The sequence below is a fragment of the Hemitrygon akajei genome, unplaced genomic scaffold (genome assembly GCF_048418815.1).
Source record: "Hemitrygon akajei unplaced genomic scaffold, sHemAka1.3 Scf000153, whole genome shotgun sequence".
Taxonomy (NCBI): domain Eukaryota; kingdom Metazoa; phylum Chordata; class Chondrichthyes; order Myliobatiformes; family Dasyatidae; genus Hemitrygon; species Hemitrygon akajei.
In genome coordinates, this window is record NW_027332039.1 from 241,910 (window position 1) to 256,199 (window position 14,290).

Below are 14,290 nucleotides of genomic sequence, written 5' to 3' on the forward strand. Positions count from 1 at the left end.
ATTCCACCAGTCCTGCTGGTGTCTCAGCTGGAAACATCGACTGTCCGTACTCCCTTCCATAGATGCTGCTTAGCCTGCTGAGTTCCTCCAGCAATTTTGTGTGTGTTACTATTCACCCTTTCACCCCTTCGCTTCTCGCCTGCCTATCACCTTTCTCTGGTTCCACTCATCCGTCCTTTCGTCAGTGTTCCACTCTACCCCTCTATTAGATTCGTTCTTATGCAGCTCTATAACTTTTCACACTCTCATCTCCCAGCCTCTGAGTTCAGATCCATCCCCTCCCCCAACCTTGTCCCTCATCTACCATCTGCCAGCTTGTACTTCTACCGCTTTCCGAAATGTATCATTCTAGCACCTATCCCCGTCCTTTCCGGTCCTGATGAAGTGTCATTTTACAAAACGTTGACTGTCTGCTGTTAACTGTTGAGTGTTGTCCACAGTGGACGGGTCATTGCGGCAGCACACCACCAGGTGGGAGTGTTGTCAACAAGGGAGCGGCCATTGCGGCAGAAACCCTCCGGGTGAGAGTGCTCTGCACAGAGGACCTGCCATTCCGGCAGGACACCACTAGGTGGGAGTGTTGTCAACAAGGGAGCGGCCATTGCGGCAGAAACCCTCCGGGTGAGAGTGCTCTGCACAGAGGACCTGCCATTCCGGCAGGACACCACTAGGTGGGAGTGTTGTCAACAAGGGAGCGGCCATTGCGGCAGAAACCCTCCGGGTGAGAGTGCTCCGCACAGAGGACCTCCCATTCCGGCAGGACACCACTAGGTGGGAAAGTTACACACAGAAATTGCTGGAGGAACTCAGCGGGTGAGGCAGCGTCTATGGGAATAAATCAGCAGCTGACGTTTCGATCTGAGACGCTTTTCCAGGACTGGAATGGAAGGGGGAAGGCCAGAATAAAAATGCCGGGCGGAAGAAAGAGGAAAGATGTGATGTGATTGATGATGTCCGTTGGGTGGGAACGATAAAGGGCTGGAGAGTAAGCCATCTGATTGGAGAGGAGAGGGTAGTTCATGAAATAAAGGGAAGGAGGAGTGGCAGCAGTGGGAGGTGATATGCAGGTGAGAAGAAGAGGTAAGAGCCAGATTGGGGGAAAGAAGGTGAAGGGAGTGGGAAGGATAAAGTTTACTGGAAGGAGAAATCGCTACTCATGCCATCTGGTTGGAGGTTATATAAAGAAAATATAAGGTGTTGTTTTTCTAGCCGGAGGGGGGGGGGGCTTCATCATGGCATAAGAGGAAGCCATGGACCGACATGTTGGAACGGGAATGAGGATAGGAATAAAATTGTTTGGGCACAGGGAAGTTCCACTTTTGGCAGCTGAACAGGAAGTGCGAGACAAAACGATCCCTCCAATTTACACAGGATCTCACCAATATACAGAAGGCTGTATCAGGAACAGCGGATGCAATAGAGGAAGCGTTGCCTCACCTGGAAGAACATCTTCGGGCGATGAACGGAGTAAGGGAGGAGATGAATGGGCAGGTGTAGTATTTCTTTCACTTTCAGGGATAAGGGCCAGGAAGAATATGTGGAAAAGGAGAAAAGAAGGGAGCGATTTCTGCAGAAACCGGAAAGTTGGGGGAAGGTAAATCTGTGTTTAGTCCACAAGACATAGGAACAGAATCAGGCCATTCGTTCCATCGAGTATGCTCCACCATTTCATCATGGCTGACCAATTTCCCTCCTGAATCCATTCTTCTGCCCTCTTACCGGAACAATTCACGCCCTGAGTGATCGAGAATCTACCAGCCTCCGCCATATTTATACTCCATCACCTGCCAACACATCCACCTATGGCAACGAATTCAACACATTCACCACCTGCTGCTCTCAGCCAGGTAATTATAGGCCGGTGAGACCGATATCAGAAGTGCTAAATCTATTGGATGGTCTAAAGTCAAGTCTTGTGAATGGCCTCGGCCCGAAACGTCGAATGTATTCTTTTCCATAGATACTGCCTGGTCTGCTGAGTTCCTCCAGCATTCTGTGTGCGTTGCTTGGATTTCCAGCATCTGCAGATTTTCTCTTGTGTGTGACAATCAGTTGCATTCATTTTTACGGACAGGAAGCTGGTTTACCATTTTATCTGGAACTGGACACTTTAGTTTTGAACACTGTGAGTGCGATGTTGTACTGTGAACACTCTGACCACTGTGCTCTAAATGTTTCTGTTCTATTTGAGTTCCTGCCTGTAAAATGTTTGAATAACTTATGTTTATGTTGTTGTGACGGCGGCTTTGCCATGTGTCTGTGACGCTGCTGCAAGTCTGTTTCTCAGCGCACCTGCCTTTGATGCCATTTTCCGTACACAACCGTAAAGGAAAAGACAATAATTGTTACTCCGGATCCGATGCAGCAATAAAAAAGGAAACACACAGTCATTGTGGAAAATCATTTATTTTACCACAAAATCATTGAGATTCCACATTTGTGGAACTCTGGGTGAGAGGGAAATCAGCTTGTGTTTGGATCCAACAGCAGACAAGTGTGTGTGTCCTTAGCAGAACAGATGTGTTAGTTCAGAATGTTCTTTCTCACCCGTCTGCACTTATCTCATCTGTACAGCTGTATTATCGCCATACTGAGGGGTCGTGGTCAGCACAATAATCTTAGTTCTGCAGGCTTGCAACTGAACTGGATAAATACAGGCTGTCAAGTCACAAAGCTTTAACAGCACACAACTGTTAACCCTCTCTTCTCCCCTCCCCTTCTCTCTCTGCCACCCTCACCTTCTCTCTAAATCTCTCCCCCGGCTCTCTCTCACCCTCCCCCCACTCTCCACCCTCTGAGTTAGAGGGAAATCAGCTCGTGTTTGGATCCAGCAGCGGACAAGTGTGTGTGACCTTGTCAGAACAGAGGAGTCAGTTCAAAACGTTCTTTCCCACCCGTCTACACTTATCTCATCTGTACAGCTGTATTATCGCTCTACTGAGGGGATGTGGTCAGCACAATAATCTTAGTTCAGCAGACTTGCAACTGAATTGGATAAATACAGGCAATCGACAAAGTCACAAAGCTTTAACAGAACTCAACTCTTAACCCTCTCTACCCCCTCCCCCTCTCTCCACTCTCCACCCTCTGAGTTACAGGGAAACCAGCTTGTGATTATATCTGTGAACAATCCGCAAGGCCTCAAAACGTTAACAACACACAGCTCTTCGGACTTTATATTTCAAATGTTCTTCCACAGGGCCGGTGACTTTAAATGCCTTGGTGCTACCAATTCAGAGAGCTGACTCGTAAGTGTTGTCACAAAGAAGGCACAGAGCTTCCACTGCTTGAGAAGTTGCACAAATTCAGCTTGTTGTCCAAAACTTTGTCAAACTTCAGTAAATGCATGATAGACAATATCCTGACTGGTTGCATCACAGCCCACGACAGAAACCAGTTCCCAAGAACGGAAAGATCTACAGAAAGTGTTGGACATCTCCCAGCCCAGCAAAGAGAAATTCAGCACATCTACAAGGAGCGCGGCCACAGGAAAGCAGCATCAATGATAACCATCCCCCACCCACTCAGACCACGCTCTCTTCTCGCTGCTGCCCTGGGGAAGCAGGTCCCACACGTGTGGACACATTTTCCAGGCCTCTGCAACTCATCGTCTCAAAATGATCAGTTTGTCAGTCGTTGTGTGGAGTTTTTTATTGATTCTGTTGTATTTTTCTGTTCAACTGTGGATGCCAGCAAGAAAATGAATATCATGTCTGTATGTGGTTACGTATATGTACTGTCAGAATAAGTTTAATTTCAAATGTGAGGAAAGGCACAAAAATTCACAGACATCCATCCACAGGCAGAGTGACACACACACGCACACGCTCAGACACACATCCACACAAACTCTCTCTCTCTCATACACACACACACAGACGCCGAGCCACACGTCTTCGCGCAGACAGACACGCATTGACATAAATGTGCACACAGGCCCTGAGACTCACAGAAAACACAGACAGACACGCACTCATCGAGATACACACACGTGCACGCACAGACACATAAACAGTTCATACACACTGACACACATTAATAGAAACAAGCACGCACACAGACTCAAATACACACACAGACACTCACTGGCATACTAGCACGCAGAGACATAGAGACAGAAACACACACACAGACACAAAAGGAGACACAAACGCATGCACCACACACACATGCACACACAAACAACTCTCACATCTCCCTCTCCAGCTCTCCTCTGTGTTTTCTGTGCTTTCAATGTTTGATTTGTTTCATTCTTCTGAACTCTGCAAGTCCAGGCCTGGAGCCATCATTAAGTTGGCAAAGCGTTTGGACGCTGCGTCCTCTCGGGGCAAAGAAAAGGTGTTTTGTTTTTTTTTCTCTCTGCTTAATGTGTTTTATATGATCACAAGACTACAAGAACTTCGAGGACTGCTGCACAAGTCAGCTGCTTGTTTCGTCTCAAGGGAAAATCTTAGATCTGGCAAATCTGTTGGAATTCTTTGAAGTAATAACAATCAGGATCGACAAAGGAGAATCGGTTGATGCTGTGTATCTGGATTTTCTGAAGACTTTTGACAAGGTGCCACAGAAGCGGCTACTTACCCGTGTTATTACAGGGAATATGCAATGCTCCTCAGACAGGATGAAGAGATCAATACTCCCCAATGCCATTCGGCTTTACAATTCAACCGCCAGGATTAAGATATGTTAAAGTGCCGGGGTAAGGACTGAGCTTAAGATACCATTCAATGTATTTAAGAACTTTTTAAAAGCTATTTATTAATGCTTTTTGAGAGGGTGACTTTAGATGCATATCATATTTTTACTGAGTTAAGTATTGTATGTAATTAGTTTTGCTACAATAAGTGTATGGGACATTGGAAAAAAATGTTGAATTTCCCCATGGGGATGAATAAAGTATCTATCCCTCCATCCATCCAATAAAGCAGTGGCTGATTGGTAAGAGGCAAACAGTGGGAATAAAGGGAACCCTTACTGCTTGGTTGCTGGTGACTAGTGATGATCCACAGGGATTTGTGCTATGTCAATAATTTGGCTGAATTGATTGTTTTGAGCAAAGTTTCAGCCAATACGAAACTAGGTGGAGGGACAGATAGTTTTGAGGAAATAGAGATGCCACAGAAGTACTTAGACAGATTAAGAGAATGGGCGAAGAAGTGACAGATGAAATACAATGTCAGGAAATGAATGGTCATGACTTTGGTAGAGGAAATGAAAGGGTAGATATTTTCCTCAAATGGAGAGAAGACACAACCATTTGAGGATTAAAGGGATTTGGGAGTAATTATGCAGCATCCCCCAAAGCCAATTTGCAGTCTGAGTCTATCGTGGGGACGGCAAGTGCGATGTCAGCATTTAATTTCAGGAGAACCAGAATATAAAAGCAAGGATGCAATTCTGAGGTTTTCTAACTCACTGGTGAGGCCTCACCTGGAGGAATGGGAGCATTTTGAGTCCTTTATCTTAGAGAGGATGTGTTGAAACTGAAGAGAGTTCAAATGAAGGTCACGAAAATGATTCCAGGATTTGACAGCTTGTCCTTTGAAGGGCTTCTGACGGCTCTGGGCCGAGATTCACTGGAATTCAGAAGGGCGAGAGTGACCTAATTGAAAATTATCGCATGTTGGAAGGCCAGTGCAAAGGATGAGGGAGTGTCCTTTTGGAATGGCGATGAGGAAGAATTTCTTAAAGCCAGGAATGAGTGAATCTGTGGAATTCCATGCTACAGCCTGCTGTGGAGGCCATCATTATTAATATTTAAGGCAGAGGTTGATAGATCCTTGAATGATCTGGGCATGAAGGGATAAGGGGAGAAGGCAGGAGATTGGGGCTGAAAGGGATAATGAATCAGTCATGATGATATTTTGGTGCGAACTCCATGAGCTAAATGGCCTAATTAAGCCCCTGTAACTTGTGGTCTTATAACAAACTCTCATTCAATATCAGCAAGAGAAAAGAGCTGATTATTAACCCCAGAAGGCGGAAACAGGAGGTCCAGGAGCCAGTCCTCATCGGGGTCAAAGGTGGAGAGGGCCATCAACCTCAAACCTTTGGAATCACATTCGAGGCTCTTCATCTCACGTTAGTAATATTTATTATTTATTTATATATATATTAAAATTTGTATTTGCATCGTTTGTTGCTTTTTTGCATATTGTTCTCTCTTTTGTCCTGTTGTGTTCAGTCTTTTACGGATTCTGTTGTGGATCTTTGATTTACTGAGTTTGCCCACAGAAAACGAATCTCAGGATTGTACATGGTGACATGCGTGTACTTTGATAATACGTTTACTTTGTAAATTTTAAATTGACGTGTGAATTTGTGAATGTTTCTCTCAAAGACCAGACTGATTTGTGAGTTCTGAAGGTTCACCAGTGGCTGGGTAAATAATTTTGTTCTGATCTGAATGGTCGTCCTGTCACTGTGAGCCCTCTTTAGAGGCACCACAATTACTGGAAACATTCCTCAATCGAACTAGGAAGCCTTAGATTCTCTGATTGTTCCAAACACTCTCTCCCTCTCTCTCCCTCTCTCTCTCTCTCTCTCTCTCTCTCTCTCTCTCTCTCTCTCTCTCTCTCTCTCTCTCTCTCTCTCTCTCTCGCGCGCGCGCGCACACCCGCACACACACACACACACACACACACACACACACACACACACACACACACACACACACACACACACACACACACACACACACACACACACACACACACACGCGTGACACTCATAGCAGTACCCGTAAAGAGCAGGTGAACTGCCTCAATGACTATCCCCCGGTGGCGCTCAGACCTCAGTGATGAAGTGCTTTGAGGGGTTGGTCATGTCTAGAATCAACTTCTCTCTGTGCATGGACCTGGACCCAGTACAATTTGCCGATCGCAACAATCTGTCCCCAGTAGATGCAATATCACTTGCTCTCCACTCAGCCCTAGATCATCTGGACAATAGCAATACACAAGTCAGACTGCTGATTACAGATCAGCGTTCAACACAATCAGACCCTCAATTGTAATCAACAAGCTCCAAAACCTGGGCCTCTGTACCTGCTTCTGCAACTGGATCCTCACCAGGAGACCCAAGTCTGTGTGGATCTGAAATAACATCTCCTCCTTGCTGACAATCAACACGGGCACACCTCAACGATGTGTGCTCAGCACACTGCTCTACTCTCTCTACACCACGTCTGTGTGTCTAGGCTCATCTATAAACTTGCCGAAGACACAACTATTGTTGCTGGAATTTCAGATGGTGACGAGGAGGAGTACAGGAGTGAGATAGATCAGCAAGTTGAGTGGTGTCGCAGCAACAACCTTGCACTCAACATCATGAAGACAAAGGAATTGATTGTGGATTCAGGAAGGGGAAGTCGAGGGAACACACACCAGTCCTCATCGTGGGATCAGAAGTGAAAAGGGTGAGCAGTTTCCATTTCCTGCCTGTCAACATCTCTGAGGAACTATCCTGGGCCCAACATATTGATGCAGTTACAATGAAGGCATAACATCGGCTATATTTCATTTGGAGATTGAGGGGAATCGGTCTGTCACTAAAGACACTTGCAAATTTCTACAGATGTACTGTGGAGAGCATTCTAACTGGTTGCATCACTGCCTGGTGTGGAGAGGCCACTGCACAGGATTGGAAAATGCTGCAGAAAGTTGTAAACTCAGCCAGCTCCTTCATGGGCACTGGACTCCACAGCATCCAGGACACATTCAAAAGATGATGCCACAAAAAGGTGGCATCCATCATTAAGGACCCCCATGACCCAGGACATGACTTCATCTCATTGCTGCCATCAAGGAGGATGTACAGGACCCTGAAGACACACTCACCGGTTCAGGAACAGCTTCTTCCCCACCATCAGATATCTGCATAGACAATGAACCCATGAACACCCCCTCAGTATTTTCCTTCTCTTTTGCACTGCATTTTAAATATAATTAGACATACTAATTGTAATCTATAGTTTTTATTTCTAAATATTGCAATGTACTGCTGACACAAAGGAACAAATTTCACCACATTTGCCGGTGATATTAAACCTGATTCTGATACACAAACACACACAGCTGGGCTCAGACATACAACACTCCCACATTCCTCCCTTTGTGACACCCTGCTTGCTCCGTGGCCCCCGGTATGAAGCTCAAACTGTTGCAACACCTGCCCTTTAAATTCATGGCTGAGGCTGTGTTGTGTCTGTTCACTGTTTGAGTTCGATATTAAATGAAGAGCATTGAATGGGAAGGAAGGTTTGAATACAAGAATAAAGATCTCCACTGAAGGTATATGGGGTCCTGGTGAGAGCGTACATGGAACACTGTGCACAGGTCTGGTCTCCCGCCCCTAGTCAGCCTGTGGGTGAAGGGAATGAAGAGAATGTTTCAGACATTGAATTGATTTAGGAGGTAATGTAGTGTCCTCAGTGAGATTACACTAACTGGGCCTGTCTCAAAATTTGGACAAATAAGAGGTGGTCTGACTGAGACGGACACAGTCTCACAGGGTACTGACAGGGTGGGGGCAGCAATGGCGTTTTTCCTCACTGGGTGTTGAATAAGGGGTCACAGACTCAGAATCCGATATCAGCTCACAGGACTTAGATGAGGAGTGCGGAGAACCTTTGTATTATTTTTCCCACAAGTTTTCTAAATTCAAAAGGCACATTGAAGGGCTGAGCGAAGATGGGAACGTTGCAGGAAAGTGGCGCTGAGGTCAAACATCAGCCATGATCGGAGGAAATGCGGAACTGCCACAAGGAACCGAATGACCACGCTTACTCCTGTTTACCTTCGCGCCTTGTTCTGCCTTGGCCTTCAGCCTGTCCGATTGCAGCGTAGAGCCAACGGCAACCACTGCGGGCCAGATCCGGGCTCCCAGTAGCGCAGACAGGTCTGGGAGGTAACTCCCGACAACAGGCCCCGATCCTCGGCAGGGAAAGACCGGGCACCCTCCGTGCAGCTGAAACTTCTCACGGAATCTCCGCCAGTTTATTCACCTCTGCCATAGAAGGATTCACCCGGCCGGTGTTGCAACCTTTACACGAAATTTAGCTCCCAATCTCCGGTCTCTCCCGGGTCCACCCGCTCTCAGTTCCAAACCTCGGACCGCTCCGAACGTTCAGCATCCCTCCAACTGACACTCCTCAGCCAATAGAAGCACGACTCTCCCAGCTCTGCCGCTGATTGGCTGTGAGTGTATCTGAGAACGGGCTGCTACTGGTAGCTGGAGATGTCAGTCACAGTTTGTGACAGAATCAAAGCAAGTTCCCCGAGGCTCAAAGTTCAAAGTAAATTTTATTATCAGAGTGCAGATAAGTCACCACATACAACCCCGAGAAGCATTTTGCTGCAGAAATGGGGAGAAAATCTGCAGGATAGTAACTATAACTGGATCAGTGTAATATCATCCAAAGTGCAGACGACAACAAACTGTGCAAATGCAAATATAAATTAATAGCAATAAATAAGGAGAACATGAAATAACCGCAGGGGCTGCCGACGGATCTCCGGAGCTCTCACCGCTCCTCTGTGCATTCTGACAGGCTGAAGACCAGGGCAGAACAAGGCACAAAGGTAAACGCGTGGTTTAGAAAAAAATGAAGCAGGCTATTCGGTCCCTTGCGTCTGTTCTGCCCTTCGCTCGGAACATAACACTATAAGACCATAAGACATAGGGGCAGAAGTAGGCCATCTGGCTATTCGAGTCTGCTCCGACATTCAATCACAGCTGATCCTTTTTTTCCCTCCTCAACCCCAGTTCCCGGCTTCTCCCCGTAACCTTTGATGTCATGTCCAATGAAGAACCTACGAATCTCTGCCTTAAATACACCCAACGAGGTAGCCTCCACACCTGCATTTGGCAACAACTTCCACAAATTCACCACTCTTTGTCTGAAGACATTTCTCCGATTCTCAGTTTTGAAAGGGCGTCCCTCTATCCTGCGGCTGTGCCCGCTTGTCCTAGACTCTCACACCATGGGAAACATCCTTCCCACATCTACTCCGTCTATTGGTAAATATTCAAAAGGTTTCAATCAGATTCCCCGCACGATTTTGAATACAACCGGGTACAGACCCAGAGCCATCAAACGTCCCTTTCATACCTGGAATCATCCTTGTGAAATTCATCTGAACCCTCTCCATGTCAGACCTTTGACCTCAAAACCACTTTCCTGCAATGTCCCCAACAGAGCAGAGCCCCAGAATATGTCTATTAAATTTAGAAACCCTGTGGAGGAAATTCCAAAGATTCGCTGCACTGGTGAGCAAATTTCTCCTCATCTCAGTCCTGCTGAGGTGAACTGTGGTATTCAGTCTGTGAACCCTGGTTCCACAGCCCAGCCAGGGGAAACATCATTCCTGTCCCACCCCTGTCAATATCCTGTGAGATTGAGCCTGTACCTTTAACTTCTCTAATTCTGAGACAGGCCCAATGCGATCCGTCTCAGTCAAACCACCTCCGGTTTCACTCATTTTGTTACGATGATTGGCTGTGGGAGCATCTCAATGGACGGTAAGTGAGTGTAGTCATCCTGTGTTGTTCCCGAGCCTGATGGTTGAGGGGTAGTAACTGTTCCTGAACCTGGTGGTGCGAGACCTGAGGCTCTTGTACCTTCTCCCTGATTGCAACAGCGAGAAAAGAGCTTGGCCTGGGTGGTGAGCATCTCTGATGATGGATGCTGCTCTACTCCGACAGGGTTTCATGTCGATGTGCTCAGTGGCTGGTTGGGCTCCAACCGGAGTGCACTGGGATGAATATAATAGATTGTGTCGGTTCATCAGGAGGGCGATGAACTACTTCAATCATCGTGCCAAACCGTAACTGGCTGGGGGAGAGGGACTCTCCCAGTCTGATCCTTGCTGCATGCCCGGAGATCACTCCCACAGCGCGCTGCCCCGAGATTACTGCAGTGGAGACGAGACGGTCACTCGCTTCTTTGCGGACTGTGGGCTGGCGAAGATCTGTGGAGAAAGATGCAAGGGCCTGTGCCACAGCAGCTGCGTGACAGAAGGCTCACTGATCCTCGGGTAAAGACATTGCACGGTTTATCCCTGTGAATATTTCATGGCAAATAATGTTTATTTTGATTTTAAAAAACATCAACGTCTGGGCTCTGTCCAGAATTGTGGAAACTGGCCTTTCACTGGAGCTGGTACAGACATGGGTAAAGTCAGAAAGTTTCTTCAGGACTTCACCGACCAAAATAATCTTTTCCCACCCTGTGACGTGGAATGTCCAGTCCTGTACTTTCCCCTGCAGCCACAGCATCTGTCTTGTCACGGCACAATTTTTAAGTTTTAAATAGTTACTTAACCCCTGTTTTACACCCCAGTCTGACTGTCTTTACACAGAGAGAGAAAAAAATAAAAAAAAACCGAGCTGCTGGAGGAACTCAACGGGTCAGGCAGCATCTGAGGGAAATGGCGATTGAGATTTCGGTTTGAGACAGTCTAGCTGAAGGATCTCGACCTGAAAGTCGATTTTACATTTCTCTCCACAGATGCTGCCTGACCCGCTTAGTCCCTCGAGTTTCTTACTCGAGATTCCAGCATCTGCAGTCTCTTGTGCCTCTCTTTTCAGAACTTGTCCCTTTCAGTCCTGCCTCAGACTGAACCAGGCTCTTCTCTCCGGCTTCATTTCTGTTCTGCTTCTTCTTTAGCCCATCACGCTTACCGGGACACAGGCCGTCAACAGCAGCTCGTCAGAGTCCCCTGTCCAGAGCGAGGGTTGATCGGTCCTGTCGCCTCTGCTTTCACCACACAGGGGAAGGTCCTTCGGATCGCAGCGATGGGACCTTTGCAGATTCAGCGAATGTTTCTGTCACACTGGGTTTTCACGGGTTTCCTCCTTTTGCAGCCGGGCTTGGGCAGTCCATGGCCGAGTTTTCATTTCTGTTCCGACTTGCTTAATCTGTTTCTGATCCCTCCCTGATATAGATACCGCAATCGCTTCCCACAGACATCAACATAATGTTCATTCCCTGAGACTGCTGCGCGTGTAGTGGACAATCGCAGTACTGCAGGGGATCAGCAACTCCCCGAACGTAAAAGGATTCTGAATCAGGAAGTGCTGGGAGACAACATGGCTTCGAAAGGACAGGCCGAGAGTTTGAGCGAGGAGGCAATTTGTCCCATCTGCCTGGATTTCTTCATCGATCCGGTTATACTGGAGTGTGGACACAACTACTGTCGCTCTTGTATCACACGGTGTTGGGAAAGGGAGGAGAGAAACTCCTGCCCGGAATGTAGAGAGGAGTTTGCTGACCGCACCCTCAGGGTGAATCGGGCCTTAGCAAATATGACACAAAAAGTTCGGAATCTAAACCTGAACCCGAAAGGGAAGGGAAGTAAACTTCATTGCGAGGAACATGAGGAAGAACTGAAGCTGTTTTGTGAAACGGACAAGACACTGATCTGTCTGGTCTGTAGAGATGCGCAGGAACACAGAGAGCACCGCTTCATGCCGATTAAAGAAGCCGTTAAAACCTACAAGGCAAAACTAAAGTTAATTTGATACTTAACACATTTCCTTTGTCCTACGTACCATCACCCCGCAACTTCCGCCATCTCCAACGGGATTCTACCAGCAAACGCATCTCTCCCTCCAACAGCCCAGACCCACCCCTCCCCGCAACTCTCCGCTCTCTATTCGGATCGCTCCACGTACTGTATCGCCCTTAGCCACTCGCTCCTCCCCACTGATCTCCCTCCTGACACCGACACCTGCAAGCGGGACAAGTGCTACACCTGACTCCTAACCTCCTCCCTCGTCACCATTCAGGGCCGCAAACAGCCCAGTTCCTCCCGTTTCTTCCATGGTCGATAGTCTTCTCGTATTAGATTCCTTCTTCTCCAGCCCTTTATCTCTTCCATCTGTCCCTGTCAGCTTCTCACTTCATCACCCTCCCCCACGTTCCCCCTCACGTTGACTCACCCGTCACCTGTCAGCTGGTTCTCATCCCCAACCTTTTTATTCTGGCTTCTGTCCCATTCCTTCCCAGTCCTAATGAAGGGTCTCATCCCGAAACACCGACTGTTTATTTCCCCTGAATAGATGCTGCCTGACTCACTGAGTTCCTCCGGCATTTTGTGTGATAATCAGGTTTGATCACCTATTTCTTTTGATGCAAATTTTCTATTTCCTTCACTCTCTGACTTCCAGGATCAGCTAAAATCTTCATTAGACTCTCTCACAAAAAAGAAATCAGACTTCCAGGAAAAGGAGCAGCAACAGAAAGAGAAGATTTCCGGAGTTCGGGTAAGGCTTCCTGAGCGAAATTTCTGATATTACTGTCGGGTTTTGCTCCATTTAATGCAGGATAGCCGAGTATCGCAGCTCCAGTGACCTGGGTTCGATCCTGACCTCTGCAGCTGTCTGTGTGGAGTGTGCATGCTCTCCCTGTGACCACGAGAGATTCCGACACACCTCAAGGACATGCTGGATGAATGGCAAATTACCGTTAACCCTGTAAAGGTGGGGAGGGTGTGCGTGAATCAGATGGGAGTTTATGGGTCAATAAGTGAGAATAGGTTTCAGGAAAACGTGAGGGAATGGTGTTGACGGGAATGCACTCAGAAGTAGCATGGACTCTAGTAGACTGAACTTAACGGCAAAAGGTAACAGAACACAGCAATGAAGTATATTAATCTTCACCTTTCATTCAACAGGAACAGTCACACAGCCTTCAGTCCCACATCACATCCCAGTTTGCTGAACTGCGCCAGATTATCACTGAGAAAGAGCAGAGCTTACTCAGGGATCTCAGGGAAGAAGAGGAGAGGATTCTCAACCCAATGGAGAAAAATCTTCGGGAGATTCAAGAGAATATAAGGTTTATTCAGGAGGAAATCTCAACGTTAAAGGAACAGATGGATCAAAAAGACAGTGTGATATTTCTCAAGGTGAGGGATTATATTTCAATTTGCTACTGTCAGAGGGCACTAAATGAACAGTGGTATATTCGAAATAAACACAGCACAGCGGCCAATTCTAACAAATCAATTGCCGCTGCTGGCGACCTCACACAAGTTGTTATACCTGCATGATGCGCCCTCCAATAATGACATTTCAAAATGTCCAAGATACGCTTTCAGTCCTTCATTAGCAAAATACAATCTTGAAGCGATGAAACTTCAGGGTAATTCAGTGTAAAGTAAGCTGCAACACAGCGGTCAAGAACAGAATGACATCCGCCCGTCTCCAGCTCAAATCTGCCCAGAACAAAGTACAGATACGTAACTTTTTTCACTTCGCTTTTACCATGTCCCCACTCACGTGACGA

General features: G+C 47.0%; 1 protein-coding gene across 1 annotated transcript in view; it reads left to right on the forward strand.

Annotated features, from left to right (window-relative positions):
- The window catches only part of LOC140724025 (E3 ubiquitin-protein ligase TRIM39-like), a 59,181-nt gene that overhangs the window by 31,669 nt on the left and 13,222 nt on the right, over window positions 1–14,290 (forward strand). The window contains exon 3 of the mRNA XM_073038511.1: window positions 441–571. Coding sequence (XP_072894612.1) covers window positions 441–571 — 131 coding nt within the window. The remainder of the gene's footprint in view (window positions 1–440; window positions 572–14,290) is intronic.